General features: G+C 43.6%; 2 protein-coding genes across 7 annotated transcripts; both read right to left on the bottom strand.

Moving 5' to 3' along the window:
* Nucleotides 1-93: 93 nt before the first annotated feature.
* On the bottom strand, nt 94-8,781 carry LOC119143776 (lysozyme g-like). 2 transcript variants are annotated; one of them, XM_037378391.1, is made up of 5 exons: nt 4,852-8,781; nt 3,973-4,062; nt 2,682-2,878; nt 2,290-2,428; nt 94-1,258 (listed from the first exon to the last, which is right to left on the bottom strand). In XM_037378391.1, the coding sequence occupies exons 1-5, from the start codon at nt 4,892-4,894 to the stop codon at nt 1,128-1,130; spliced, it is 600 nt and encodes a 199-aa protein (XP_037234288.1). In that variant the 5' UTR covers nt 4,895-8,781; the 3' UTR covers nt 94-1,127. The 2 variants fall into 2 exon arrangements, with proteins under 2 accessions (XP_037234288.1, XP_037234287.1); XM_037378390.1 differs by having other exon boundaries at nt 3,973-8,781.
* A 5,767-nt stretch (nt 8,782-14,548) lies between these two features.
* On the bottom strand, nt 14,549-25,922 carry TXNDC9 (thioredoxin domain containing 9). Of its 5 annotated transcripts, none has more exons than XM_037376031.1 (5): nt 25,839-25,922; nt 23,533-23,749; nt 21,183-21,301; nt 19,024-19,278; nt 14,549-16,072 (listed from the first exon to the last, which is right to left on the bottom strand). In XM_037376031.1, exons 2-5 carry the CDS (start codon nt 23,719-23,721, stop codon nt 15,955-15,957), a joined length of 681 nt encoding a protein of 226 aa, XP_037231928.1. In that variant the 5' UTR covers nt 23,722-23,749; nt 25,839-25,922; the 3' UTR covers nt 14,549-15,954. The 5 variants fall into 5 exon arrangements, with proteins under 5 accessions (XP_037231928.1, XP_037231926.1, XP_037231925.1 ...); XM_037376029.1 differs by lacking the exon at nt 25,839-25,922 and adding an exon at nt 25,487-25,534; XM_037376028.1 differs by lacking the exon at nt 25,839-25,922 and adding an exon at nt 25,441-25,481.
* Nucleotides 25,923-25,973: the final 51 nt, after the last annotated feature.

Raw genomic sequence — 25,973 nt, 5'->3', positions numbered from 1 at the left:
GAGTTTTAAGCCCATTCCAAGAGTATCAAATTGGATTATTTACTCAAATTGCAGGTTGCTGCCCACTGGGTCCTGTGAAATTGAAAGAAAAAAAAAAAAAAAGAAAAAAAGATTGGGATTTGACTTTTATCTTTATTTTCTCTCTTATTCTCAGTATTATTCTCAGTAAACCTAGATTTGCACCCAGACCCATCCACATCGAAGAACGCTTCCAAACAGAGCTTATAAACCCAGAGCTAATTCACTGCTAATTAGAAGCTGGGATTCCTGGCAGAGGGACAGATGCTGAATCGCTTTTAAACTTGGAGGAAACCCAGCATAAAGGTGCCAAAGCTAAAGCAGGAAAGGTTGTGGGGTTTTTTTACTAACACCGTTGTTGTGGTACAGCAGCTGGGGTGGGTATGGTTGGGGCCAGCTCCTGCTCAGAGGGCTGCTCTCTAACAGAAAGGTGTTTTGCATGCCTGCTGTGGCGCTTGCAGTATGTCCCATATAGAGGATTTCCCCTGTGTGAGGCTGCTTTTCACCCTGAAGAGGTCTCCAGCCCCATCACGGCCATGGGCTCCAGGGCTCAGGAGACTAACAGAAGCAGGTTTGGCATTGTCCCCCACAAAGCTGGCCGCAGGGATCCACAGCTAGCGCAGAGACCAAAGGCTTGGTGAGAAGTTTCTTCATTGCCCTGTAGCCAGCGCAATCAGGGGGTAGAAAGACTTTAACTTGGGGCTTCATCCCCCCGCCAGCCAGGGAAAGGGAAGGAGGTGCATGGAGGAGGTGGGAAGAGCACAGCCAATGCCCAGGCCTGGGGGATGCACGAACAGCCCTGGGTTCAGCTGCGACCAGGAAGAGGCACCTTCCTCACCCGACACTTGAACACTGCTGGTCTGTCCCCATCTGCCTCTCAAAGGCCCAGAGCTTGTGGTGTCTCATCCCCGTGGGTCCCCTGGAAGGCAGTGCCGAGCTTGCCCACCGGCAAGTGGGGAGCTGGTGTTTGCTGGAGCAAGCAAGGTGCTGTTGCCATTGCCACCAGCACTGGTCCTGCCAAGAGACCCGAGGAACTGCTCTGGGTGCTACGATCACTACTGGGCTAGTTTGTGTGAAGGAGAGGCTTGGTTGCGGTGCAGGTTTCTGAGCTAGAACCCGTGTCTTTTGAAATACTGGGCTCGCCTAATCACGCTGTTGACATAGTAGTTGTCCCTGTTGCATGGGTCTTCCTCGTAGACCTGGATGTTGCCCATTTTTGCACGGTAGGTGCAGATTCCCCCTGGGAAGAGTTAAGAAGGAGTCATTACAGTCTTCTAAGTAAGAAATAGAGATTTAAATGTAAAAATTCCTAGCCAAAAAGGCCATGCATGTCACCAAACCTACACAAGTGCTTGGGAAATGGCCAATTCTGCATTATTGTTGGAAAGTGACTGATTTTGGAAAATCCTTATTTCTATAGCGAAGGAACCCGTGACCCTCTCCAAGTGCAGGTGGGAATGGCATACGGGTCCCAGAAAAAGGTGTAATCTAAAAAGGCAGCGGCGGAGCAAGGATGGGAGATTATGAAATATCATAGGGTGAACAAACCGGCATGCAAATAACATGGACTACAAGCAAACCTGGATCCCAAGCTTCCTTGACACAACTTAACAGCCTGCCACAATAAGCCGGTTGTGTTGCAGTGCCTCAATTTCTGCCTTTCCCAGTGGCTTTTGGTTGGTTGGTTTCTATCTGATCTATCCACCTGTCAGCCAGTTCACTTGTAAGATGAACAGATAAGAGGATAACTTGAGACCTGAGCACAAAACCTCTTCCAGGGAATTTAAGGAGGTCTTGGATCTGGCCATTCACCAGCAGTGGCCCAGCCACTCAGTGTAGTGTCCCTCCATGGGCATTTGTCACTGAAGTCAAGGAGCAACCTGCTGAGGCTGTGCCTAGCACCTTCGCCCAGCCCTGCATGGGCGCCTCCATGCCACTGCAGCAGCTCCCAGGCAGGGCTGGTTTCCTGCTGCTTCCTACACAGCAAAGCTGCCAAGGAGCTTGGTATCCCACCACAGACTTTCTTCTGCAGGCAGAAACATGGTGGCCCTGTAGACAGTGCTTTGAGTTGAGAGTCTGCATCTATATTCAAATGTCTTGGTCTTTCAGGGTTGCTTCTTTTAAACTAGAACACTCTGGGGCTTGTTTTGGTAAGAGAGGCCGTAAAATGTGCCAGATTGATGCGCTTTTTCCCTTAAAAGTGACACCAACAAATGCACAGCACTCCCATCACTCAGCGTATCCCTTTCTAGTACGTAGCCCATCACGTACCTCTCAGCTGCTGGTCCCACGTCCAGGTAGGATGCCTTGCCCGTACTTCATTAATTGCAAGAACCAGGATAGTTGAGCACTGATTTATGTGTTCTTCACTATCCCACAATCCAAAAGGGTGGTATTGCTGCCCGTCAAGCTAGAAAAGTCAACCAAGAAAATAGGTTTCCCTCTGAACATAACAACCACTGTAGCTTTCCCCCTTCTTCAGAGTCCCAGTCTGTGATTCACTGTTGTGACCTTATACAGGACAGCAGTCATGCAGGACCTTTGATGTGGAGGGAACACACTGAAGTTCTGTCTCAAACACAGAACAGTCATTTGCTAAGGCAAGGCCCTGGGATATACACCACACTAGCATTCTATTACTCGTAGTTATCATCCTGACATACCTGCATCAAGCCATACTTCTGCCGTTCCTGGTCCCAGCCGTTGTTCAGGAGCAGGCCAACACGGCTCTCCTGCGAGATGAGGGCAGCGATGAGCGCTGGGTCCAAGCACAGGTTTCTGGCTACTCTTTTAATTGGGACCTCATACCTCCTCAGGCGGATGACGTCTGCCTCAGCAGACCTCCGTATTGTGGCAAGTCCTGTGGCACAGGAAAAGGCAGCCTTACACACCCTCCACCCAGAACCCTCGCTTTCCCCTTGAGCACGTGTATCAAAGGAGTAACTCAAGTTTTGAAGAAAATGCAGCTACACTGAGTTGGGCAGTGGCACTTGAAGAGCCAGCACAGCCCTATCGGCTCTGGCTGTGGCTGGGGAGCTGCTGTGCCAGCACCCAAGGATGACGAGGGGAAGAGGGCAGCTCCTCAGGAGGTGGGACCGTGCATTTGTGGTTCTCTTCTGCTGCCACACCGCTGGAAATGTGGCTCTGGAGTCAGGAAAGTGAAATTTCAAGTTGCATTTGAAAAAATCCAGAGATGCTTTACTACTGACCAGCCAAACTGCAGTAACAGCTATGTGGTTAGTTTGTGTATAGAAAGGCAGGGTTTTTTTAAAGTAGCTTTGGAACAGAAACAAGCAAATAGGTTCAGATCCATGCTTGGGCACAAGCGGTCTGGTGTCTGTCCTGGAGGTGCCTGCATCTGAGGTACGTGGCTAAGTCCCTGGATGTCTCAGCAGTAAGAACTCAATGTAGTCGGCTGTGTGGTTACAAGGGACAGTAACACAGGGCAAGAAAGAGGCAAATAGGAAGGAATTACCGAAAACAGGTCACCCAGAGGTAGGGTGGTTACACACCTGGGACCTTCCCCCTGCGCATTGTGTCTCTGGCAGGTCACCGCTGGCCAGCTCAGCTGACACGCCAGCACTCAGGACCTGGCTCTGTGCATCTTCCCTTTTGAGCAGACAGGCCCTGGGGGTTTGTGAAGATGCTGATACTAAAGTCCTGGCTGATGAAGAAGCTGTTCTAACTGAAAAGGAGTTGTGCCATTTCCCTTTGTTTAGAGGCTGAGGATCTTGACTATGCAACCTGAAGTTTGTCCTCTCACTTCCCACCAGGGCTGGAGGCTTCACAGTACCTGCCAGGTGGCTTTTGCTTTCTCTGCCGGCAGGTTTTGCTTTCTCCCTTTTGGCTAATTGAATAGCTATTCTGCATTTAATTAGGCAAGAGCAGACAGAAGGCAAAGCATCACTGTCAGGTACAAACAGGTTGACAAATCAAGCAATGAATGGTACCTACCACAGTCTGAGGCTCTTACGGCTGTACAGGAGACTGGAGGCGCTTGAAGAGCACTTATGTCACCATAGCAACTGTAGCTCATGGATGGAGCTGGAAAATTAAATGGAGGTGTTTGAACACGTAAGATCTCAGAGCAATGCTGTACAGCGTGCTGCAAGTGCATACAAGTCAAGCGTGAGGGATTCATCCAGACCTATAATCCACAGCACCTTGTGTGTGGTTGGCATTGCTCTCCATCAGTAATGTTATCAAAGAAAGCTAGAGAACAGAAATTTGTTCTTTTCTAGTTGAAAAGGTTGAAGTGAATGAATCTAACGACAATTCAGGTGAATAGGCATCTGCCCTGTTAGGTCTAAAGGCTGGTGTGGGGAAGAGGGGAACCACAGCCTCTGCATTTATTTCAGAAGGCTCTTCCCATTCAACGCCTCCCAATGTCCAGGACCCCTTGGGCGATGGCTGGCAGTACCTGAGCACCCTGGCTGGGAGCTTCTCCTGTCTCCCTCTGTAACTTAGCGAGGAATTCATTCAGGAGAGTGCTTGCCTCAGCCTGGACAAATTACCCTGCTTCCTCAGTAACTGAGGAACGAGTAGCCTCCGTCAAACAGCTTCCCACATCTGTGAGACCATTTCGGAATAGGCAGAGACATCAGATAAGGTTAGCTGGGAAAATCAAGAGGAGGTATGTCTGTGACTCCCTTTTGGTGTCAGACCCATAATCCAGATGTGCTGGTTTGAAGGATATACATTGGTGGCAAGCAGCCGAGGACAACGCCACACAGAGAGGGGACCTCAGGCTTGACTGCACCCCTCTCTGCAGTCCCTCTGCAAACAGCTCCTGGGGCACTCTCAACAGCAACCCAAACCCAAACCCTGGCTCACCAACAAGGGCCATAAGGCACAGCAAGAGCAGTGTGGGGATCATGGTGACAGCTCTCCTCAGCTGCCTCAGGAGACCTGGAAACACAGCAGTCTGCAAAACATGAATAAATCAGTGCTGATTTTCAACAGCCCTCTAGCAAGGCTTGCACGCCCAAAGCTCCCACCCCAAGACACCAGACATGGGATGGCATTAGCTGAAGAAGGGTAGGGGACCAGAGGCACCCTCTCCACAGCACAGTCCCCCGCCTCACCTCCTGCATGGGATGCAGCTGCCAGTTTCAGAGAGTTGTGATGGGAGGAGAAGCAAGTGATGGGAGCCCCATCTGCTTCTTGTTTCCCCCTTGTCTGGGGGACACAGGCTTCTCCCGCGGCAGAATGTCTCTTCCATCTCTGTGTCACTACGCCAGCATGTCGAGAGGGAAGGGCCAAGCCTGGGGAGCTCAGGAGCAGGGAGGTCCCCATCGGCAGCCTGGGCCAGCAGGGAATTTTTTAGCCCCTGTCCCTTTGGATTGCTTGCTCACGTAGTGCCTTGCTCACAGGGGCCCCTCCTGAACACCCATAGCATGTCTTTACAATGACAAGATACAGCACTTTTGCTTTAATTATATAGATGTTTGAAGTTGAATGTGCTACAGAGTGCACACGTCCCTTGTCTCTCTGTTCAAAAAGCAATGGGATTTTTTCTTGGCTTTTGGAAAAACATGTTTTCAAAAATCAACAATATGACCCTTAATTCTCTGCTAAGAGCATGCAAGGCAACTCCAAGATTTATCTGGAGAAATAATACTGTTGTGTTAATCTCTGTATGCAATAGTGGCAGATAATCACTTTAGTAATAAATGCATCTGTTGTGCAAATTAATAAAATTCCGAAATGTCATCAGATGATAGCTATCAACTGCAAAAAACATTGACCATACTTGCCTTGCTGGTGAATGCATTTAAACTGAGCAATTTTTACAGCTTACAAATGTTTTTTTCCCCACGAGGGTTTCAAACACAAAACATGCCACGAGTCTTGTAGGCAATCGTCACACAATGCTGTTAACACTTGAAAATGCCTTATTGATTTTAATAATGTATGACCTTTTTCCTAGCCTGCATTTCTACTGCAAACCAGACTGCATGGATGCAGAAATGTAAATAGTCCACTGATGTCATTGGAAAGATTCCCTCATCCTGAGTGAGCTTATCCAGGCCAGCAAACACCCATGGCCAGAGCTGGGTACGTGCAGCAGGTCTGAGCTCTAACACTAACACCAAGTATTTGCAAGCCTGGATCAATATAGCTTGACCTATGAATTCAATGGCAAATCCATACAGGGCCCTATCGAAAGCTACAGGCTGTAGCTGTTTCCACATGCAGGAAATATTGCCAGCTTATCAAGTTTCAAGTTTTCAGCCTTTTTTTTTTCCCCTCCCATCACAAAAATCATTGCAGGCCTTGGGTAGAAACAGTATAGCAGTCACCATATTGACAAAAGGCTATATCAAATCAAACCCAAAGCTCCTGGCTCTAAATAAATATTCTAGGAGTGAATTGAGACTCACCTGTCTTCTGTCAGTCTTCCTGTGAGGCAGGTCACTTGATGACTTTTATATATATGTGAATGAAAAGGTACCCACCCTATGGCCTTTGGAACGTTAATTCCTACCTAGTGTGATGACATTTGTTTTAAAGTACAATAAGTAATATATATTAAGAGCTTAGAACTCTTATGATTCCTTTCATCCAAAGATTTGCACAAGCGGTGCTTAGTAAGGCTCAGGACAACTCTGTGAAAGGCAATAAATTCTGTTTTTCCTCCATCAATAAGCACATTGATGCACAACGGCTGACTCGCAGAAAGCATTGCAGTGAATCAGTGGCAGGGGCCAGGCAAATATCAGATCCCTGTCCAGTGCTCTCCTTGCTTTACATCGGAGATCGGTTTGGACACATTTTGGGGAGGATTTTTTGTCTTGTTTCCTCAATGATTTCAGCCTGGCAAGCTTTAAATTAAGTATCATACTTCTATATGGATTCTAAAAAGACCAAAAGAAAATGATGCTTAAAGAAAAGCATCTCACTGCTTCATTGCTTACAGCAAGCCTAATGCAGGAGGGTGGCTTGAATAGTTTGATAGCAGCAGCAGGGTTTGAATTTCAGATTTGGGGAGGCAGGTTGCTGCAGCTGAAATGAGGAAGAAAGTGAACTGGTGTCTCAGAAGCTGAAGCCAGTGGGAGCACACAGAGAATTTCTTAAAGACTTGCACCTTGTGGGTGAGCCACTTTTCATGCATCTAAAATATCTGAGTCACTTGGAGATGGAAAGACAGTCTGGGATGCCAGTGGCCTTCAATTCAGTCCCTTTCCCCACTTTCTTCTCGTCCCAAGGCTCTGTCCAATGTGCATGGAGGCTAGAAAAGCAAGATGTTTTTCCAATAGCTTTCTCTTCGTTATTCAATACATTCACAAATCCATCTATTCCCATTGCTCTCCATTGGGCTTGAGATGTGGAGGGTAGGAAACACTGTTTCAGCCAGATACTAATTACTGGGTTCAAAACCAAGCAATGGTTATTAGTCTGTAAAGCACAGGAAATCATCAAGTGGGCCTTGTCACTGTAAAAATCAATAAACGCCAATAATCACGGACTTAGATGCTGAGATAGTATGTAGGAGGGATTCTTCACTGGAGAACCTAGCCTTGTTGTTACAGGAGGGTTGGGACATGAGTTAAGGTGAGTCTTAAGTATAAACCACCTTTATTTGGGTGAAACACAGAAATAATAGACATCTTCCCAAAGATGACAAGGCTAGTAATTCATTCTTCATGTACAAACCTGATATCTTATTGTGGTATCTCAGACTAGACTACCACTTAATTCTTTTACTGGAGTTTCACATTTTAAATAGCAAAAGGTAATGTTTGACGTAATTTAAGGTAGAGAATCTATGTGGTATCTTTGGAAATAACAGGTAGGACATAGGGACAGTGTGGTTTTCATCCTTTCAATAGGCTATAGTGACTGAAGAAATGCTGGAGGGGAGGAAAGCCAGGAGAAATGAGCTGGGAAAAGCTCCGAGTGCACAGCTTGGCAACAGACCTAGTAGATACACTCATTCGCCTTCTACAGAACAAGACAATCTGTATTAAGAGAGATAAGTGTTTGCTCAAATACATCAAAAGCATTTAGTCTTAACATGCAGTCACCTTTTATACAAACAGTATCACGTTAGTGACAATAAACTAGTGTTCTCTGTCACTGAACTGAGGACTTGGGACCTTCTTTTGCAAAGTAGCCTCTGACCCGAGGTAAGATTTCTTTCCTAATGCACTGGCCGCTTGCTGACGGTCCTTGAGATAAAGTTTTGAGTTTAAATACCATTTGTCAGTGCTATGTATTTTCTCTCTCGTTTATTGTGCATGTAATCACAGATTTTCTACATTTCACAGTACTGTCACATGAATTCTTAATGCCTGCTCTTCATTGCATTGCTCTTTGTTTACTCATGGAATGGTGGATGTTATGTTTTAAGTACAATTATTTTTATCTGTCCTACTGTATGGTCTTAGGTCCCTGAGACAGATTCCTTGTATTCACACAATTTTCAGCTTAAGGCCAAATAAAAGGATATTTTTTCAGCAGCATCATGAACGGGACTTTTTCTTAGTGAAAACCTCTTCATCCTCAAAAAATTTGCCGACTGCCTTTTCGAGTGAATGCCAAAAGCAGGCAGACTCTACAGAAACGAGGTCGTGCTCATGTACATGGAACGGGGCAGGGCTCTAAGCCAGTGCACTTGTCCAAGACACCACTACATAAGAGGACCTGCAAGACGGTAGAAAACGTGGTCTGCTGCTCAAAGGTCTTTGTGGGCTTGTAAACCCAGAGCACCGAATTCAGGTGAAATGCCTAATAAGCAGGCTGCATCTGTCACTAGTACTGCTTAATTTTTCTTTTTTATGCTAGATTTAATTCTGAAGAAGAGTTAGATAAAGTCTACCTCTGACAGCCCATAACCCAACAGAAGGGACGTACACAGCTGTGATACGATGCTACTTTTGATAGGCTGAAGAGGGGATGAGTTAGAAGGTATCTTTGTATATATGACTAAAGCAGCTCTTTCTAAATGGCTGGACTTCATAAAGATGTATACAGGAATGCACTGGACTGATGTCCCTGAAGAATGTTACCTTCTCCTGTACACTGACATACCTCTTGTCATATTTTTCTTTATTATTCTTGGTATTTTGTTTAAAAACATAGGGTTTTGGATTCATATGATATTGTGCGACTCTCATTTAGAAGGACAGCAAGTTGCTAGCCTTCATGCTAATAGGGAAGATATATGAAACCCATGGATATATGATGTTATTTTTAAATTAATATTGAAGAAAAATGGTATAACTTAAAAAACCCCAACAACCCTATAATTTTAAACTCCTTTTGCTGTTGTGCAATTTTTACACATAAGGGATGCCAGTACATATATATTTTCCTTGTGCTGGATTTTGGTCAGCACAGCACGTGGCTGGGAGAGACGGGGTGGAATGTTGAGGAAAGAAGAGGCGTTCCATTATCAAATGGTGTCTGCATCTTCTTAAACTTATGAAGCAGGAAAGCTTCCTGGTATTCATAGCGGCATCCTGGCAATAAGCTGCAGTCAGTGACCACAGACACAGTTTCCCCATGGTCTTTTGCTGACGCTGTTAGTTACACTGAGCTAAAGGGAGTACAAAGTGGACAAAAAATGCTGCCTGACAGAACAGCATTTCCCACTTGTTTTACATAAGCTACAAAGGAGCACACGGGAGATCTAAAGCACACCAAGGTTCAATATCACCAGTTCTTTCCTGATATTTACTTTATTTATTTTTTTTCCTTATGTCAAGTGATCTACCAGGGTGAGGTTTGTTGGGGTTTTTTTAATTCCACTTAATGGAGATGTGATCACAATGGAGCATTATTTTGGAAAGCATTATGGATTGCACGTTATTTTCCTTCCGGTTGCAGGTTATAGCATCACATATCACTGGGTGGTGAGAATACTATCTAAAAGTACCTGGAACAATACCCATAATAATTACTGTCTCTGTTGTGAGCTTCACAAGAACTCTGGTTTCATAACATTGGCAGGCAGATGCATTTCTCAGGTTGTTCCTTTTGTCTGGGAGGTAATTATAGGTAACACCAGGTACTCACACACTTTATAATTGCTTCATAGGGAAGCTGCTCACAGCAGCTGACGCATGTTGGATGCACTAACTGGCCAGGTAAAGATGCATCTGTAGCATCAGCTCGAACAAACCCTCTAGAGCTGTCTTTCCCAACTTTTTAAGGGATACAGCCAGTTTAATAATTACATTTCCATAGATTTTGTTTTCTACATCTAGTATACATGTAAGAAATGATAGCAAATGTCTTCAATCTTGTAAGACAGAAGACTCGCAGTTTTCACTGTGTTCAGAAGTGAACAGGTGCTGAGGGCCCCAATCTCTTCATCTTGCCTTTCTGAAGAATGCGGGTGGGCATTGAAATGAATCCTGCTCTGCACAGAGCACCTTTCCAGCCATCGTGTAAACCAGCTAAGACCAGATGTGTTTATGAGGGAAGAAAGAAGTATTTTCCTCTGTTCTTTAAAATGAGACTTTCAATTTTACTGTAGGAAAGGTGTTATAGCAAAGATCTCACTGGACTGGATCTTACAAGACCTCAGCTCACATCTGACCTTAAGGATAGATCTATCACCTAAAGCATGTCATTTGGAGTTCATGCCAGGAGAGTGTCCTGCACGTGGGTCAGGGCAATCCCAAGCACAAACACAGGCTGGGCAGAGAACGGATCGAGGCCAGCCCTGAGAAGAAGGACTTCGGGGTGTGTGTTGATGAGAAGCTCAACATGGCCCAGCAATGTACGTCTGCAGCCCAGCAAGCCAACCGCACCCTGAGCTGCATCAAAAGCCGCTCGGCCAGCAGGTCGAGGGGGTTGATTCTGCTCCTCTGCTCTGCTCGCATGAGACCTGATCTGCAGTGCTGCATCCAGCTCTGGGCCCCCCAGTACAAGAAACACATGGACCTGTTGGAGTGGGTCCAGAGGAGGGCCACAAAGATGATCAAACAGTTGGAGCACCTCTCCTACAGAGCAAGGCTCAGAGTTGGGGTTGCTCAGCCTGGAGAAGAGAAGGCTTCAGGGAGACCTTATAGCAGCCTTCCAGTACCCAGAGGGGGCCTACAGGAAAGCTGGAGGGGGACTTTTTATGAAGGCACGTAGTGATAGGACAAGGGGGAATGGCTTTAAACTGAAAGAGGGAAGATTTAGATTAGCTATGAGGAAGAAAATTTTCACTGTGAGGATGGTGAGACACTGGCACAGGTTTCCCAGAGAAGCTGTGGATGCCCCATCCCTGGCAGTGTCCAAGGCCAGGCTGGATGGGGCTCTGGGCAACCTGGTCTAGTGGAAGGTGCCCCTGCCCATGGCAGGGGACTTGGAACTGGATGATCTTTAAGGTCCCTTCCAACCCCAACCGTTCTATGATTCTATGATAACAATTAAAGAGCATTTCTGTGTGCTTGGAATTCATGATACGTAGCATTGAGGACTGTCAACGTTTTAGAAACCAAACAGGAAACAATTTCAGACTTTTTTCTAGGGCAGCTCACTAATGAAAGAAATAATTAGCAAGGAGGAAGAAGATCAGGAAAGGAATGAACGTGGCTTTGTGTATTACAATCATCTAACTTTCATACAATGTCATCTTGGGAAAAAGCCAATGGTTACTGCAAACTGCATCGCTGGTGAAGCAGGTAAGTTAATTTTAAAACCTTTTTTATAAGAGTCACATGCTGAAATCATACCACCAGGCAGATGATGTCCGAACAGGTTGTGTTCAAAAAGGTGAAGTATGTTAACGCAGATTGAACACTGAGCTGACACAGCTGCATGTCTCTTGGATCAGTGGTGGTTTATTTTAGGCAGCTCAAGCCAGGGCTGTGATAGCTAACACAAAAAACCATAGCCCTAGAATACGCACCTCATGGGATCGCTAAAAGCAAGTTTTCTTAAATACTCTCCACCAACAAGCATTAAATATCTCTCAGTGTGCATGCACTTGAAATGAATCCATCACATTTGAACAAGGTTTTTTTGGGCGATGCTCTGGTCTCCTGTGTACTACTTCAGCCAGATTGACGCATCAGCTTAAACTGAAGAAGGTATGGGCATACATTCCCTTGCTCTGCAGGGGGACAGATAACAAGGAACATCTGGGAGATGGAATGTCTTGGATCACCACAATCATATTAGATAGGCTTAACACTGAAGGCTCGACTCCAAAGCACAATCCCAGAACAAAAGATCAGGGTAGACCTTCAGAGCAGTGATTTGCTCAAATGTGGTGGAACCCATCTACCTATTTATCCTTTAAAGGGGGCTCAGGGGCAACATCCCCCTCAGAAATGTTCTAAAATACTCTACTGTAACATCAAGTATCCTCCACTTCTGATTCCTAAAAGCTTTCCTTAAACTCTGGAGCGTAACCCTCACTCTCAAATCATCGTATCCTGCTGTTCTAAAGAGACAGACAGATCAACCCACTATCGACAGATTTTTCCATTAAAAAGTTGGAATACACAGCTATTGAGGGTGCAGTGAGTACAGAAACCGTATTATTTCTGCATCAGATTGTGCTTGGTTTTTTGTATCTGAGAAAAAATGACTGCATCCCACACACTGGGTTGAGGACACCGGCTTTACTCTTACATGGAAGACAAAGGGCTTGTTTTAGAAACTGTACTGTTGTTCAAAGCCCAAATTTTCTACAGAAATTTCTGTAGCAAAGTATTCCTTTTAGAACTTCTAGACAGGAAATAGCACTATGTGGATTACTTGGAACCAAGGACCGAAGGCATCCATTCATCTTTCAAGTCAGCCTCCCTCAATGACCCCTAATTACACTTGTAGACAATCCAACCTATTAATGGGATCAGAGAGCGGCTGCTCAGTTGTTGCCCTCTCCAGGGTTTGTTTCTTATCCCACCTTTTTCAGGCACCAGACTTCTTCACACTTCCCAAATCCAAAAGCTCAACTCAGCACTTAACTTCCAGGTAGATTTCTTGAGCAGACTGTCAGAAGCATAACATGGGATCAATCAGCGATCAGAGTGCCCAGTCAAGTCCAAATAATCTAGCATTAAAAGCTGAACACGTATCTTATTTGGTTATTATTGTCTGCACGCATTTCTTTAATGATTACTTCACGCAAGCATCAAGCAGACTTAAGCATTAATCATTACTAAAGTTACATGCTGACTTCCTGCATAAGCCCCATAACTTCAAAAGCTATACATGAACATTTCTCATCTCTTTATTGTGTAATACCCTTTCATGGCTAACGCATGCCAGACCAAGTACCATTTTTTTGTGATTAGTCTAGGCTCAGGAACCTTATTAAGTCATGTCCTTATATATACGGTCTGTCTGCTGTAAGCAATTAATCGCATGCAACCTGCATCCTTTCTAGATACTGCACATCATCATCATCTTCTCATCTATCAGCCATGCTGCCACTCATTCGCTGTTGACAGCGTTAACTTTGTGCTTTTCAAGCCTGCACACCTGACATGTTTGAGCTGGTGATCTCTGTATCGTTTACACTTCTAGCTTGCTGACGCAGGTCTTATTACCGTGGACACTTCATTATTTAATCTGCACTGCAAAAGCACTGAGCTCTCTTGCAGAAGAGTAATTTGCTTCTCACTACTCAAATTAGAAGAATTTTCCAGTTCTTAAGAGAATTTTTAACTTTCATCCAAAATAAAATTCTTGGATTTGGATTGTTCATCTCAAAGTAATATGCAGATCAGGAATGGAGACCAAGAGGACCGTTTGAAGATGCTTTTAATCTATATTCAGGACAGGAAATGCAGAAAGCAGACATGAAAGCAAAGACTTGAAGCAGACTCATCTATGAGGCTGCTGCTTCACAATAAATTTAAACTTATAGCACAAAGTGTCTCAACTTCCCCTTTCACCCAAACCACACATTCCTTTAAACTCCTTGGATCAGCACTGGAGCACGTGTGGCCATATTACAAGCCAAACGAAGGAAGAGGTCCAACTGAAGATTAACCTAGAAAAAAATCAGCATCTTACACGAAACCACAGACTCTGACCAGGATTTGCATTGAGTTTGTAATGGGACTATTCACACACGGAACTGAATAACCTCGAACAACGCACCATGCTGGAATCCTGACAAGCCCACATGTGTTTCCACACAGGACGCCAACTACCTTAGACATGATTTTCTACTTCCACAGCCTATTCAACATAACTAGTACTCAGAGATTAAGTCCTGCTAAGCCATTCTTAAAAATACAGCTGGAACATTGGTTTCCTAAATCAAATTTCATGCAACTGGATGAAAAAAACCTACAAAAACAACAAACATTTTCTAGCGCATTTAGAGAGTTTGTGTATTAAAAAGGAGATCAACTCAAAGCAAGCTTACTTTATGCTTCTAGTAGATCAACAGGCAGCTATCTTAAGCTGATTGCCCTCTCAAAGTGATGTTGTAATGCTAGACTGAACTGTATGTAGTTTGCTAGAAATCCAGAAACAGCACATGCAACTTTCTGATGGACTTTATTAAAAGAAAAAATGATTAACCCACAGCACCTAGACCACGTTATTCGAAAGGATGCAAACGTCAATGTTAGAATTAAAATAATTTTATTTCAATGTACATGAACAGAAATAAAATATAATTTTTTAAACTTACTTACAGAGATATATTGCTGGGCTGGCCCAAGGCAGCTAGACTGACTAGACCCACTTCACTGCTTTCTGGACCAACTGGATTCAAAGTACTACCTCAAAAGGGTCCTTCAGCACAAAGCAAACTATTTTTTTGTTTTTGAAAACTAGAAGAAGACTCATCAACTCTTCACCTAGCCAGAAATTTTAGTGTGTTCCAAGGAAGATCCCCCTTGAAAATTCTGTCCATTACTGAAGAACAGTACACAGCATGTGGCACTATATCTAAAATTAATGGATCAAGGTTTCTCCCAAATACTCTATTCTATTCTACTCTCTTGTACAAAGCATCTGCTATAAAATCCACACATTCAAACCCACAGAATTACACAAACGCATGACCAAGGCTGTTTTCAATATCCTTGTTGCTATGTGTATTACCTGCTGTATCAGCTTTAACATGCAGTGTACATACGTGGTAAAAGGGCATTTCTCTTGACCATCTTATCTTAGAATTCGCAGAAATTACAATTGTTTTTACAACTTATAGTGCAATGTAGTTGTTATTCAGTGTCATAATATGGCACCATAAGATAAGCAATAATTTGTTAAAATGCACAATTCCTCTACTAATAATTTTGTGGTGCTTAACTGATATTATAAGTAGTAATAAATTTAAAAAGACAACTGGAAGAGGAGGTGATAGCAAAAAACCTTTTAAAAAACTGTTTATCACCTCCTTTACTAAAGAAAATTAGAAAAAAAAGCAGAGCTGTCAGATTCAAGGAAAACAACAGGAAGTAGTTCTTCACACAACACAGTTAAACTGTGGACTCCTTGCCATAAGATTTGGATGCTAGGATACTATGAGGATTTAAAGAGATTATTCTTCCACAATTTTAACCAGCAAATGCTCTCAGATACAGAGTTCCCCAATCCACAGACTGCTTAAAGTATAATCCGGGGAAGCATTGCTATCTGCTCACTCTGTTATAACTCTTCCTTGCGCACCTGCTTTTGGCCACTGAGACTGGATGCTGGGCCAGAGGGACCTTTGGTCTGACTTGGTACAGTTGCTTTAACAGTTACTTCAAAACACTTCACAAACTTATACTCAAGACAAAGTTCATCGTATGCCATGTTATTTAGTTAGAAGGACTCAGACCTTTAAATTACAAATGACTTCCAAAAGAGGAAAAAGAAAACTTAAGCTTTTTTCTGCTATGACTCAGTTGTATAAAACTGTATAGAAAAATGCGCATTATGTGCAGATGTAATGAAAAGCAGTAAGCTTTATAAAAAACATTCTTAGAAATGTACCAAGCATAAACAAAAGATGATTTACAAATACATTTAGCTGTTCTTCTAGTCATCATCAGAATCTGAATCATATTTCTTTCCTCTGATGGTCTTCTTATCCAACTTCATAAAGCTTGTTCCAAATTTCTTTTGACTTTGAAAAGGTGGGTCCATCAAGTTTCCACTAGAGGAAAAGAGTAAGACATGTTGATTAAAGCCATATTCGTGCAGACAAGCAGCAGCATCTCTAACTACCTATCTCTCCAGAAAAACACTGTAAAAGAACACAACCCCTGCTCACTAAAGCCACTCTAAGTAGCATTGCGGTGTTGCCTAGCACAGCATATCCTGGACAACTGTAGTTAAGATAGGAGTACAAGTGTAAACAGCACCTGTGAGTGGAGCTCTAGAGAAAAACTGTCTGAGAGGGCTTTTGCTGCAAACTAACCACGCTAAAGACAACCATCTGTCAGATTCAACAGTAACCAGTGAATTACAGAGATTTTTCCAAACCAACAAGGAGTCAGAAATACAAAAGCAGCCAAAATTTTGTAACAGGGACTTTGGAATAGAAACAGATGCATCAAAACTGGGTTTTGTACTTCCAGAAGTCACCGTATACTTCTCTGCAAAGGCCAGGCAGTGCAGCTTCCCCATCAGACGCTGCACTCTCGAGGGACTCACGCCTCTATGTGCATGTCTGACCCTGCAGGGGGTTTCTCAGCACCCATGTAGGTCCATGGGTTGTTGAGAACAGCAGGTGTTCACACAAAGCTGGAGCAACCATACCTCCTACAGCAGGGGTGCGCAAGGAGAGGAATCCCCTCCCCTTGCTCAGAAAAGGGTGTGTGTGCTTTCACTCATGTGACCTGTGAAGGCGGTTTGCCTCAGTGAACAAGCAATTAGAAACTTCTGAAATTAGCTATAGAAGGGTGTTTAAAAATTTGTAGGTATTAACACTTTATAAATAACATTTTGCCAATATTGATCCTAAATGTACAGTTCAGTGACTGCCAGTTAATTACATGTCAGTAATAAGTCAACACACCACTTCAATACTGATTTTGGTCAAACAATGTGACCTGAACAATTCCTTCCGTAAATACGGTACATCCTTTCATCATCTTCTGTCCTGCAGGCTGAAGGAAAAGAACTGTTTCAAGGCTCTCAGGATGACTATCTCGTTTTCAGGAACTCCACAGAGAAGGACATTACATTCAGGGCAGTGTGGAAATGCAAAGCTTGTACATAAATGGATGTATCCTGGAATGGATCTCCTGGGCTGTGCAGATATGGTGGCTCCTTCTGCAAAGCCAGGGTACCAAACTTAGGATCTGGCAAGATGAACAAAGAATGAAAGAACTCCTGCACTCCACAAGAAGCTGGGAAGGGAACACACAGTACTAGTAAAGTAAGAAGTAAAATTACGCTGTAGGCCAATGTACTAACACTTAGCAAATTCAATGCAGCTTGGTACAACTCCACTGAAAGATTTTTCCCATGAAAGGCTGTTGCTGTCTAGAATTTATATCCAAGCTGTCTTTGACTCCTCTGCATATTTGCTTCTTACTGAAATGGGAAGTGGGTATGTTACCGATTAGTTAATAAGTTAAAATCGATTGATTCTATTTGATTAATTAATTGATTTTATAAAATCATATAATAGAGTTAAAATGTAGAAGGCTAAGAAAAAAAAAATTATAGGAAACTTGCATATACGCAATAAGAGACGTTATGGAATCTTTTGTACGTCTTGTACCAAGGCTAGAAGAAGGGCCTGGAACTATTGTAATAACTCTAGGGTTGGAAGGTTCCATTGTATTTAACCAGTCTTCTGTACGCAGAGGTGCATTGAAATGTCAGAATATGAGATTAATGGGAACTGGGGAGAGTCGACTGGAACAGCTTATAGGTGCCTGCCAAGAAACTGTGAACTTTAGTAAAAAGGTAATTCCGGCAGGGGGAGATCGCGACCACCGACTCATATACCACCTACCCAAATTGTACCCTAGACCCATTTCTAGACCTTTCTAAGCTTTGCTGCGCATAATCGGATATAGGAGGAGAGTATGTAAATGATTTACGGGAAATGTGATGATTATGTATGAATAATTAATGAATATGTATGAATAAGTTCTATATATGGGATCTGATTATGGGACTTGGTGTGCGTTGATCGTGAGAGGACTCGCTCACGCACCCGGCCGTCAATAAAGTGTCTGCTTATCTACATCACATTGGTGTCGATAAGTTCTTCATTCCGAGATTTCGGTAACAGGTATTACCACTTGTTTTGAATTATAAATTTTAATTTCAGATGTTTCAACAGCTTCTTTGCCTTTAAGATACAATGACACTTCTTGCCAAAATTTGGAAATTAAGAGATTGAAATAAATTCAGATAATGAAGTTTAAAATAAAAAAACCCACCAAACCCCAAAGACATTCAAAACAAAGAGCAACCTAAAAAGATAAAGGTGATGTTTTAGCCATGCTAGAAAGCACAGCAGAAAGTTCTGGTAAATGATTCTCTTGTAAAATTAGGCTATTGTGATGAGAGTTACCTTCTACTGCCTTCTGTCCTGTAGTCTTAAATGTGGGATTTATGGTGCTACACAAATAGTTTATCTGCACTTCTGCAACTTATTTTCACTTTTTGTACTGTTCACTGAAAAAAAATCCATAGTGATGTATGTAATATGGACTTAGATGCAGTTTAAGGATGACTTGCTGAGTTTTCTCTGAAGTGGACTAAAAATGCTCAAACTTTACTGCATTGCAACTGTGACATCTAAGCACCTACAGCTTCTATAGTTGATTTAGAAAGGATTACATTAGATGCACAGAGAGGCCATATCAAAGCAGCGTAGCTACTCTATACGCCTCACAACAAGAACTGTTTATTTTTATTACTGTACAAAAAGGACAACGCAACACTCACCGTAATGTCTCAATACTTTGACAAAGAGATACTCCTCCTTCCTTTGCCAAAGTACACAGATTAAGTAACTGTATTAAACCCTCACGTGCCTTAAGCATACACTGATAAGCCAAAGTCAAACTTTTACAGATTCTCCTAAGCGTGTTCTCCTTGTACTGTATCTGAAAATAAAACAATCACAAAACAATTAATTACCTGTAATTAATTATATCTGCACAGCCTAATCTCCATTCTAAGGTCTCTGTAGTGAAATCATCAGTATTACCGAGATCAGTAAAGCCCACAACATAGTCTTGTGTTTTTCCATCTTTTACTAGTGCTAGAGTGGGAATTACTTTGATGCGCAGTCTCTCACACAAGAAAGGAGATTTTTCAGCATTTAATTTCAAGAATTTTGTCTCAATGTGCTTTTTTGCCAATACAGTTAAATGTTTGTCCATTATTTGGCACCTGTGGAAAAAAACCAAAACATACAGTGTTAGAATCAGTAAGATGAAGAATACATATTTTAGAGAAAGTTTAAAAGGAACAGTAAAGAGCTAGTTCTATCATGTTAACTCCTCAGATATGACCTTTGTAATTAAGAATTTTGTTTCAAGAGAAACTGTGTCTCAAAGGTAGCTGGATCTAATGGCTAATAGAATAACAGCCTGAAGCACCTTACTGTACAATCATACCGTCAATTTCTCTAATTACTCCCACATACACCTGAAAGCCTCTCTCATTTCTTGAGGCATTTATTGATGAAACTTCCCTCTGGCTTCTGTTGTTCCTGCTCTAGCTTCACTGCCTGTCAGCTAGGAAAATTTCTGTATAACGATCTTCACATCTACAGAAAAGTACTCTCAACATGTTACAGCGTTTGTTTTTTTCAGTCACTACCTCCATAACTGAGATTCAGTAACTCACTGTACAGAAAAAAAACCCACAAGTTGTTTGCACAGACTGCTTCAGCAGTACTACAGGCAAAAAAACTTCACTCTTCTGCTGCAATGGAATAGAGTGAACATACAATTATTGTTTCTCAGCTGAGGGACAGTGACATGAACTGCTCAAAATACTTGTCAGCGGCAAAGATTTGTGGACTTGTCACTTGCAATCTCAACTTTCTGGATTGTCGTCTTTAAGAGGTTTGGCTTAGCTGCATGAACTCTGTGATGTGACCATCCTTTAACTCAAGGAGAGCCGAGCAGATCAAAAAGCTGGAGTGGGCAAGGATGAAAGCAACTTGATACTGTGCTTGGTAAACCCGACACACTAGCTTCAAGCTGGTTGTCAGCATGACACATTTTGCCAACAACTTCCTCTAAAGTGCTTTTTCCTATCTGAGTCTACAGACTCTGTTGGTTCAACAAACAAGAACTAAACTACCCAAACCTGTTCTGAGCTACTTTATTTGTAGCGACAATCTTTCAGATTCTTTAAGGAAAAGCTAGCTAAATACAACCACCTCAGATATTTCTGAAACTTAAAACATTTAACTTAGAAAATGTAAGATCAGATACCTCACTGCATAATCCAGCATTGACCTCTTCCAATTCCTCACATTGAGGCTGTCTCCATTTATATTCCATAAACTAGGGAAGATAACATCTTGGGGGAAAAACACCCCAATCAACCAAAACCAGGATAACCGCCTCTTCAACAAACTACTCTACTTTGCAATTGTATTTTAACATAAGATAATGAAATAGACCCACTGGGGAACAGCCTATAACCCACAACTTCTGAAATTCTTCCAGGGTACTGGGAGATCTTATTTTAGGCTTCTGTTCTGACTCAGGACATATTCTCAGATCTAGATGTCTCATACCCTAAAAAAATCACATAATCACAAAGGCACAGACACAAAGGGAAAGCAGCTGCAATCGGTATCCACAGATCCTTTCAAAGCAAAAGGTTAAACTGTAAAGATGCCTAGACAAGTTTTTGTTTATATTTTAATTTTTGTTTGCCAGAACCATCCAGAATATCTCTGTATGAAAGTGCTTAAGTGATCTTTTTGAAATGCTGATCCTCCATGGTCACTACGTTCACAGACCTGGCTCCCTCAACCTAAATCAATAACAAAAGATAGCACTCTCAAATATTGGCAAAAAAGTTACACATTTATATTCTAATCAACTATGTAACAGAGTATTAATTGCTGTCAAATCATGCTCAGATTAACTAGAATGGAAAAAAATATTTTAAAAAATCAAATGTCTTGAGAAGGGAGCGAGATTTGGAAAATGAAGGAATTTGAATAGTTCTAAAAATGCCTACTTGTGGGATTTGAAAGAACAAAGGAACATGTCTGGTTTTGTAGGCATCTATAAACAAAAGGTTTCTTAAGCACAGCTTATTTACCATACCTGAACGTTGTATCTCTATAGAAATGGCAAATCACGTTTTTACTTTCTTTGACTTCTTGGAAAAAGTCTCTCTCACTTGGGATTTCTCTGTATTCTCCATGTCCTTTTGAAAGCCACTCCTAGCGGAAAACATAAAAGGAAATAATTAGTATGGAGTTTGTTAGTCCTGCAAGCTCTAGAGCTTTTAAGAAAAATTAAGGAGGGGGCCTGTAGTGGAAACCCATTTCACACAGTAACAGAAGGAGGAACAAATTACTTCTTCCCCTTTAGTTCAGTTTTCAAAATACACAAATCCCACTAGGCTAGACAATACTTTTGGGTTGCCTCTTTCTCAACAACAGACAGGTGGTTGAGCAGTAAGGCTACCTTATTTGGAAATACAAAACTTGTACAGAGCTGCATAAATTTCTGCAGTGCACCCTCTCAGTAAGACTAGACTAGTTCAAAGAGAACACCAACGACAGAAAATTCCCAGCATTTGAAAACTGCTAATTGACAGCTTGGGCTCTCTAAAAGGTTTTTGTACAATCAAAGAACTCTTGTCTAAAACTGATATCAAGTCATTACATGTGTTAAAAAGTAGATTTCTTCTACTTTTTCCCTCTACGAAAAAACCCTATTAACTCACCTGTAAGAGATGATATTTATCTATCAAACATACACTGAAGGTATCATAATATGAGCCAGGCTTCCAGAACACAGATGCATACCATCAGTCATAAAGTGCACAGAGAAACTGAATTTCACAAGCTAAAATTTACTCGCAACTTCAAAACCTGCCTGATTAAATGTGCAAATACAGTTTAGAAACAGCTAATTGTTTAGATTTTCAACAAATGCACTTAAATAAAACCCCAGCTTCTACAATACTAACAGTTAATTGTAGTGTATTAAAACAGTACAGACTAAGCTAAACGATTATAACTAGTGCAATATGACAGAATTCGACAAAAAACTAGTTTCTGGTGGGGTGGGGCCAGAAATTAGATAAATCACTGTTCTTGATCTTCCAGTTTTGTCTTAGCAGAGTGGGGGTGGGGGGAAAGAAAGAAAAAGATTTTCAAGCAAACCAAAATACTCTGTAAGCTACATTAGGATAGGACAAAGAACTTCCTGAATATTGTACAGATCAAAAATGCACAGAAGTATAAGCACATGAAGGAGTCATTATGATGCAAATCAAGAACTGACTTATCCTTCACAGTGGGTATGCATTAATTCCCCTCTGCCCAATCCTATTCCAGGATAGTGTGGCAGCATACTCCTTTTACTGAGTAGCATCCTACTTCAAATTTGCGTTTGAAAAACACGTAAGAGTGACTTGAGATCAACAGACATGAACAAGTTTTCACAGAAGAACTACCACATGTTCACATCCAAGAACATCCAAGTAGTATGACTTCTGAAAAAGGAAAACACTAGAATCAAATATAAACTGAACTTCTGAAGACAAGCAAATAGCGTGCCACTTTCTCTACTTCTGTGTTCAGAGAATCAAAGTTGCTAACCGTGCCATGACATTTCACCACATTCCTGTCTCAAAGCATGACATTAGCTTTTATGGGTTCCACCATAGACAGAGCATCTCCTTTTGACTCAGTTGTCTGCCCCCCAACCCAGTCTATTTCTTTGTTTACATTTGCTTAGACAGAGCAAGCTAAGAAACCTGTGGCTTCCATACTCATAATTCAGGTCTCACACCATATGTTACCAAAATTTTGGTGAGAACTACATTCAGAGTGACTTTTTGGGGAGCATAAAGACCACAATTTACCATGAGGTATCAGGGACCAAAGCAGCACTTCTTTCCTGCAAGAAGAAATGAGCAGTTGTACAAAGACAACATCTTATTGGGTTTGGAGTGGGACAAAGGATTCCACCCCAGGAACAAGGAGAGACCCTGTATCGTTCTACAAAATAGCTTAAGAGAACAGCATGCATCACTTACATGCCATAAATAACAATCTCCAGAATTCAGAAGCTTAAGGACCCTAAAGGCTTACGATTATGTTGCCTACAAGGCTTATACTTCCAGATAGCAATGTTCAGTGAATATGGACATGTTCAAATCTTTGTATGAGACTCTTTATCCTATTCTTACTGTAAACAATCACAGAGGTCCTTCTCTCCTCCTGTTAAAAAAACACAAAGCATGCACACATGGACAGACACTTGCTTCCCTGGATAATTTAAAATTACTAAGTACAGAAAGGTGAGGAAGAAGAAAAGAAAAAACCACAAACCAACAAACCACCCCAAAACACTTAGGTCACATAGACAATTTCCCTAGGGTCTCCAAAAAGTCTATTACACTGTACACATCAGGAGTTTATACTACTACAGGAATTACTTGTTTCTGCTGCTGAGCCTTTTTTAGTGCCTCAAGCCTCCTTTGTTTAAGGCGTTCCAACTCATCTTCATCCATCTGGTCCAGCTTCTGCATTTCAGCATCCAGATGTTCTTCCACAACCTTGGTAGTCTGAAGTATTTCATTCTCCAGAACTTTTTGAAGTATTTCAACAGAGGTATCGGCAGCCATCTTTAACTAGAAAGTGAGCTCTTCAGAGCTGTGGAAATAGCGAGACATAGAATTAACATTTATACAAACAATTAAAAGCCTGACCTCTTTTACTTGCAGTTCACACTGGACAGAAACAAAATGCTATGCTATTTAAAGAGAACAGTAGATAGGTCTTTTCTGTATTGCAGCCCCCCTTGGAGAATACTTTCACAATGAACACGGATGGCAACAAAGATACCAGTCAAGTCCTATTCTCTTAACTCCAAAGGTAGGTGTTGAAAGTGCACAGAAACTTGAAATGACTTGTAAAGTCATTTGAAACTTGAAATGACTTGTAATGGGATATTAAAGTGTGCATTCAAAAATGAAGTAAAATTCACCAGTTCCAAAGGAATGCTCATCCTGAGCCAGATCCGCATACCTTTAATAAATATTCTGCAACTAGAAGATGCAATGGAAAGCTCCAAGCTGCTGGGAAGAGGTACAAGATGTCTCAGAACAAGTCTAAGCAATACCCAGTATGTAAGCTTCTGCCAGCAGTTTAAATTCAATTACTTTAAGTACTTGACGGATATTACTACATTTAAATCTGAATTAACACTCTTCTCAGGTAAAAGAAAGACAAGGCACTCAAGAGCAAATGCTTTAGGCCAATACACTGCTTAAGTTAGTACCAGAAAACTGCTATTGCAAACACTGCCCTATGGCGGCCAGCGAAATTATTTAAAAAACCCCAACAAACCACTACTTAATTGCTGTGTAAAAAAACAAACCTGAAATAATTTTATGTAAAATTCTCCCTGCCCAAACACTTCGAAAGGCACAAAATACTTTGATTGGGGTGCAGGAAGAGCTGGAGCAACATAATTGATTGTTCTCCCCAATAAACTTACATTACAAAAAACTAGCACTGTAACGAGTGAGTTTTGAAACAGGGACAGTGCGCGATATCACCCTAATCAGATTCTCAGCCTGCACGCTACTGATCTAATGTGCTGTATGTGGGGTTCAGGGTATGGCTGGCTGTATTTCAAAGCAGCCACACTGCCAGTGCCATTGGCTTTGTAAACACCTTGCATACAGAGGCAAGAAAGCATTTTAAGTAGCAATGGGCAAAGTACCAAGACCAAGGCAGCACTCCAAGTGTAATGTGACATCAGCAGTGCAAAGCCCGCTGCCACACACCCCTCGTGTCACAGCCACGCTCGCTGACCTGCAGCACCTTGCCCTGCGTCCCGCTACCCGAAGCTGCTGACTACAAAGTCACCGTTTTCTACCCCCCTTCCCCCTACTGCCAAAGGGCGTAAGACCCTCGCAGATCAAGGGCCACTCGGTCTTCAGGGGACAGAGGGACCCCTGCCCAGCCGAGGCAAAGGGAGGGCTGTCCTCCAAGCAAGCAGGAAAACGCGAAATCAACCCCAGCCAGTCCCCGCCACAGCCGGAGACCCCCAGAGGACTCCCGGCTCCCCACGACACCGAAGCCCGGGTGCCAACAACCGCCTCCTACGTAGCGGGGCACCTACACCCCAGGCCCACTCCCGGGGGACTCGGCCCTGCTGACGAGGCCGCGGTACGGTCCCGCTCCGCCCGGGAGGGTCCCAGAGGGCCTGTCCGCCGGCTGCGGGGCGGAGGCGGCACACCGCGCAGGCGCCGCTGTGGGGCCGCTAACAGACAACGGCCACCAGCCCGCCCGCTCCCCCAGCCCGCTCCTGGCGAGCTCTCCAGGAACGGTCTCACCTCGTACCGGCCGCGCCGCGCCCCGCCGCTCGCCACCGGCACTCGCCCCGCCGCTGCCCCGCCACCGCCCGCCCCGCCCGCCTGGCAAGCCGGCCGCGCCCCACCAACGTCTCGCGAGAGCCGCGGCGGGGCGGGGCCGGCTGCCGCGTGCGCGCGCAGGGCTCCCCGGCGCGTTCATTGGCCGGGGGCGGTGGGCGCGTCCCCGCGGCGGCCAGCGCGCATGCGCGGCGCCGGGTGGTTGCCGCACGGGCGGCAGGGGGGTGGGCGCGTGGGGGTCCTCTCCCCTTCCGCGCTGCAGCCCCGCCCCGCAGGGATTGCTGCTGCTCGGGCGCGCTGCCCGCCCCCGTCCTGCCCCGCTGCAGCCGCGCTCCTCCCGCCGTGCGCGGCCCTTGCTTCACCCTTCCCCGACCCGCCGGCCGGGCGCGGCCGGACTGCGGCGCAGCTCCGCTTCGGGCCGCGGGCCTCCCGCCGCCGCGCTGCTCCGGGCGGGGCCTGGCAGCCAGGGGGCGTGTCCCGCCCCGCCCCTTCCCTCA

Source organism: Falco rusticolus, chromosome 2 (genome assembly GCF_015220075.1).
Source record: "Falco rusticolus isolate bFalRus1 chromosome 2, bFalRus1.pri, whole genome shotgun sequence".
Lineage (NCBI taxonomy): Eukaryota > Metazoa > Chordata > Aves > Falconiformes > Falconidae > Falco > Falco rusticolus.
This window is presented reverse-complemented; position numbering and strand designations above follow the sequence as displayed.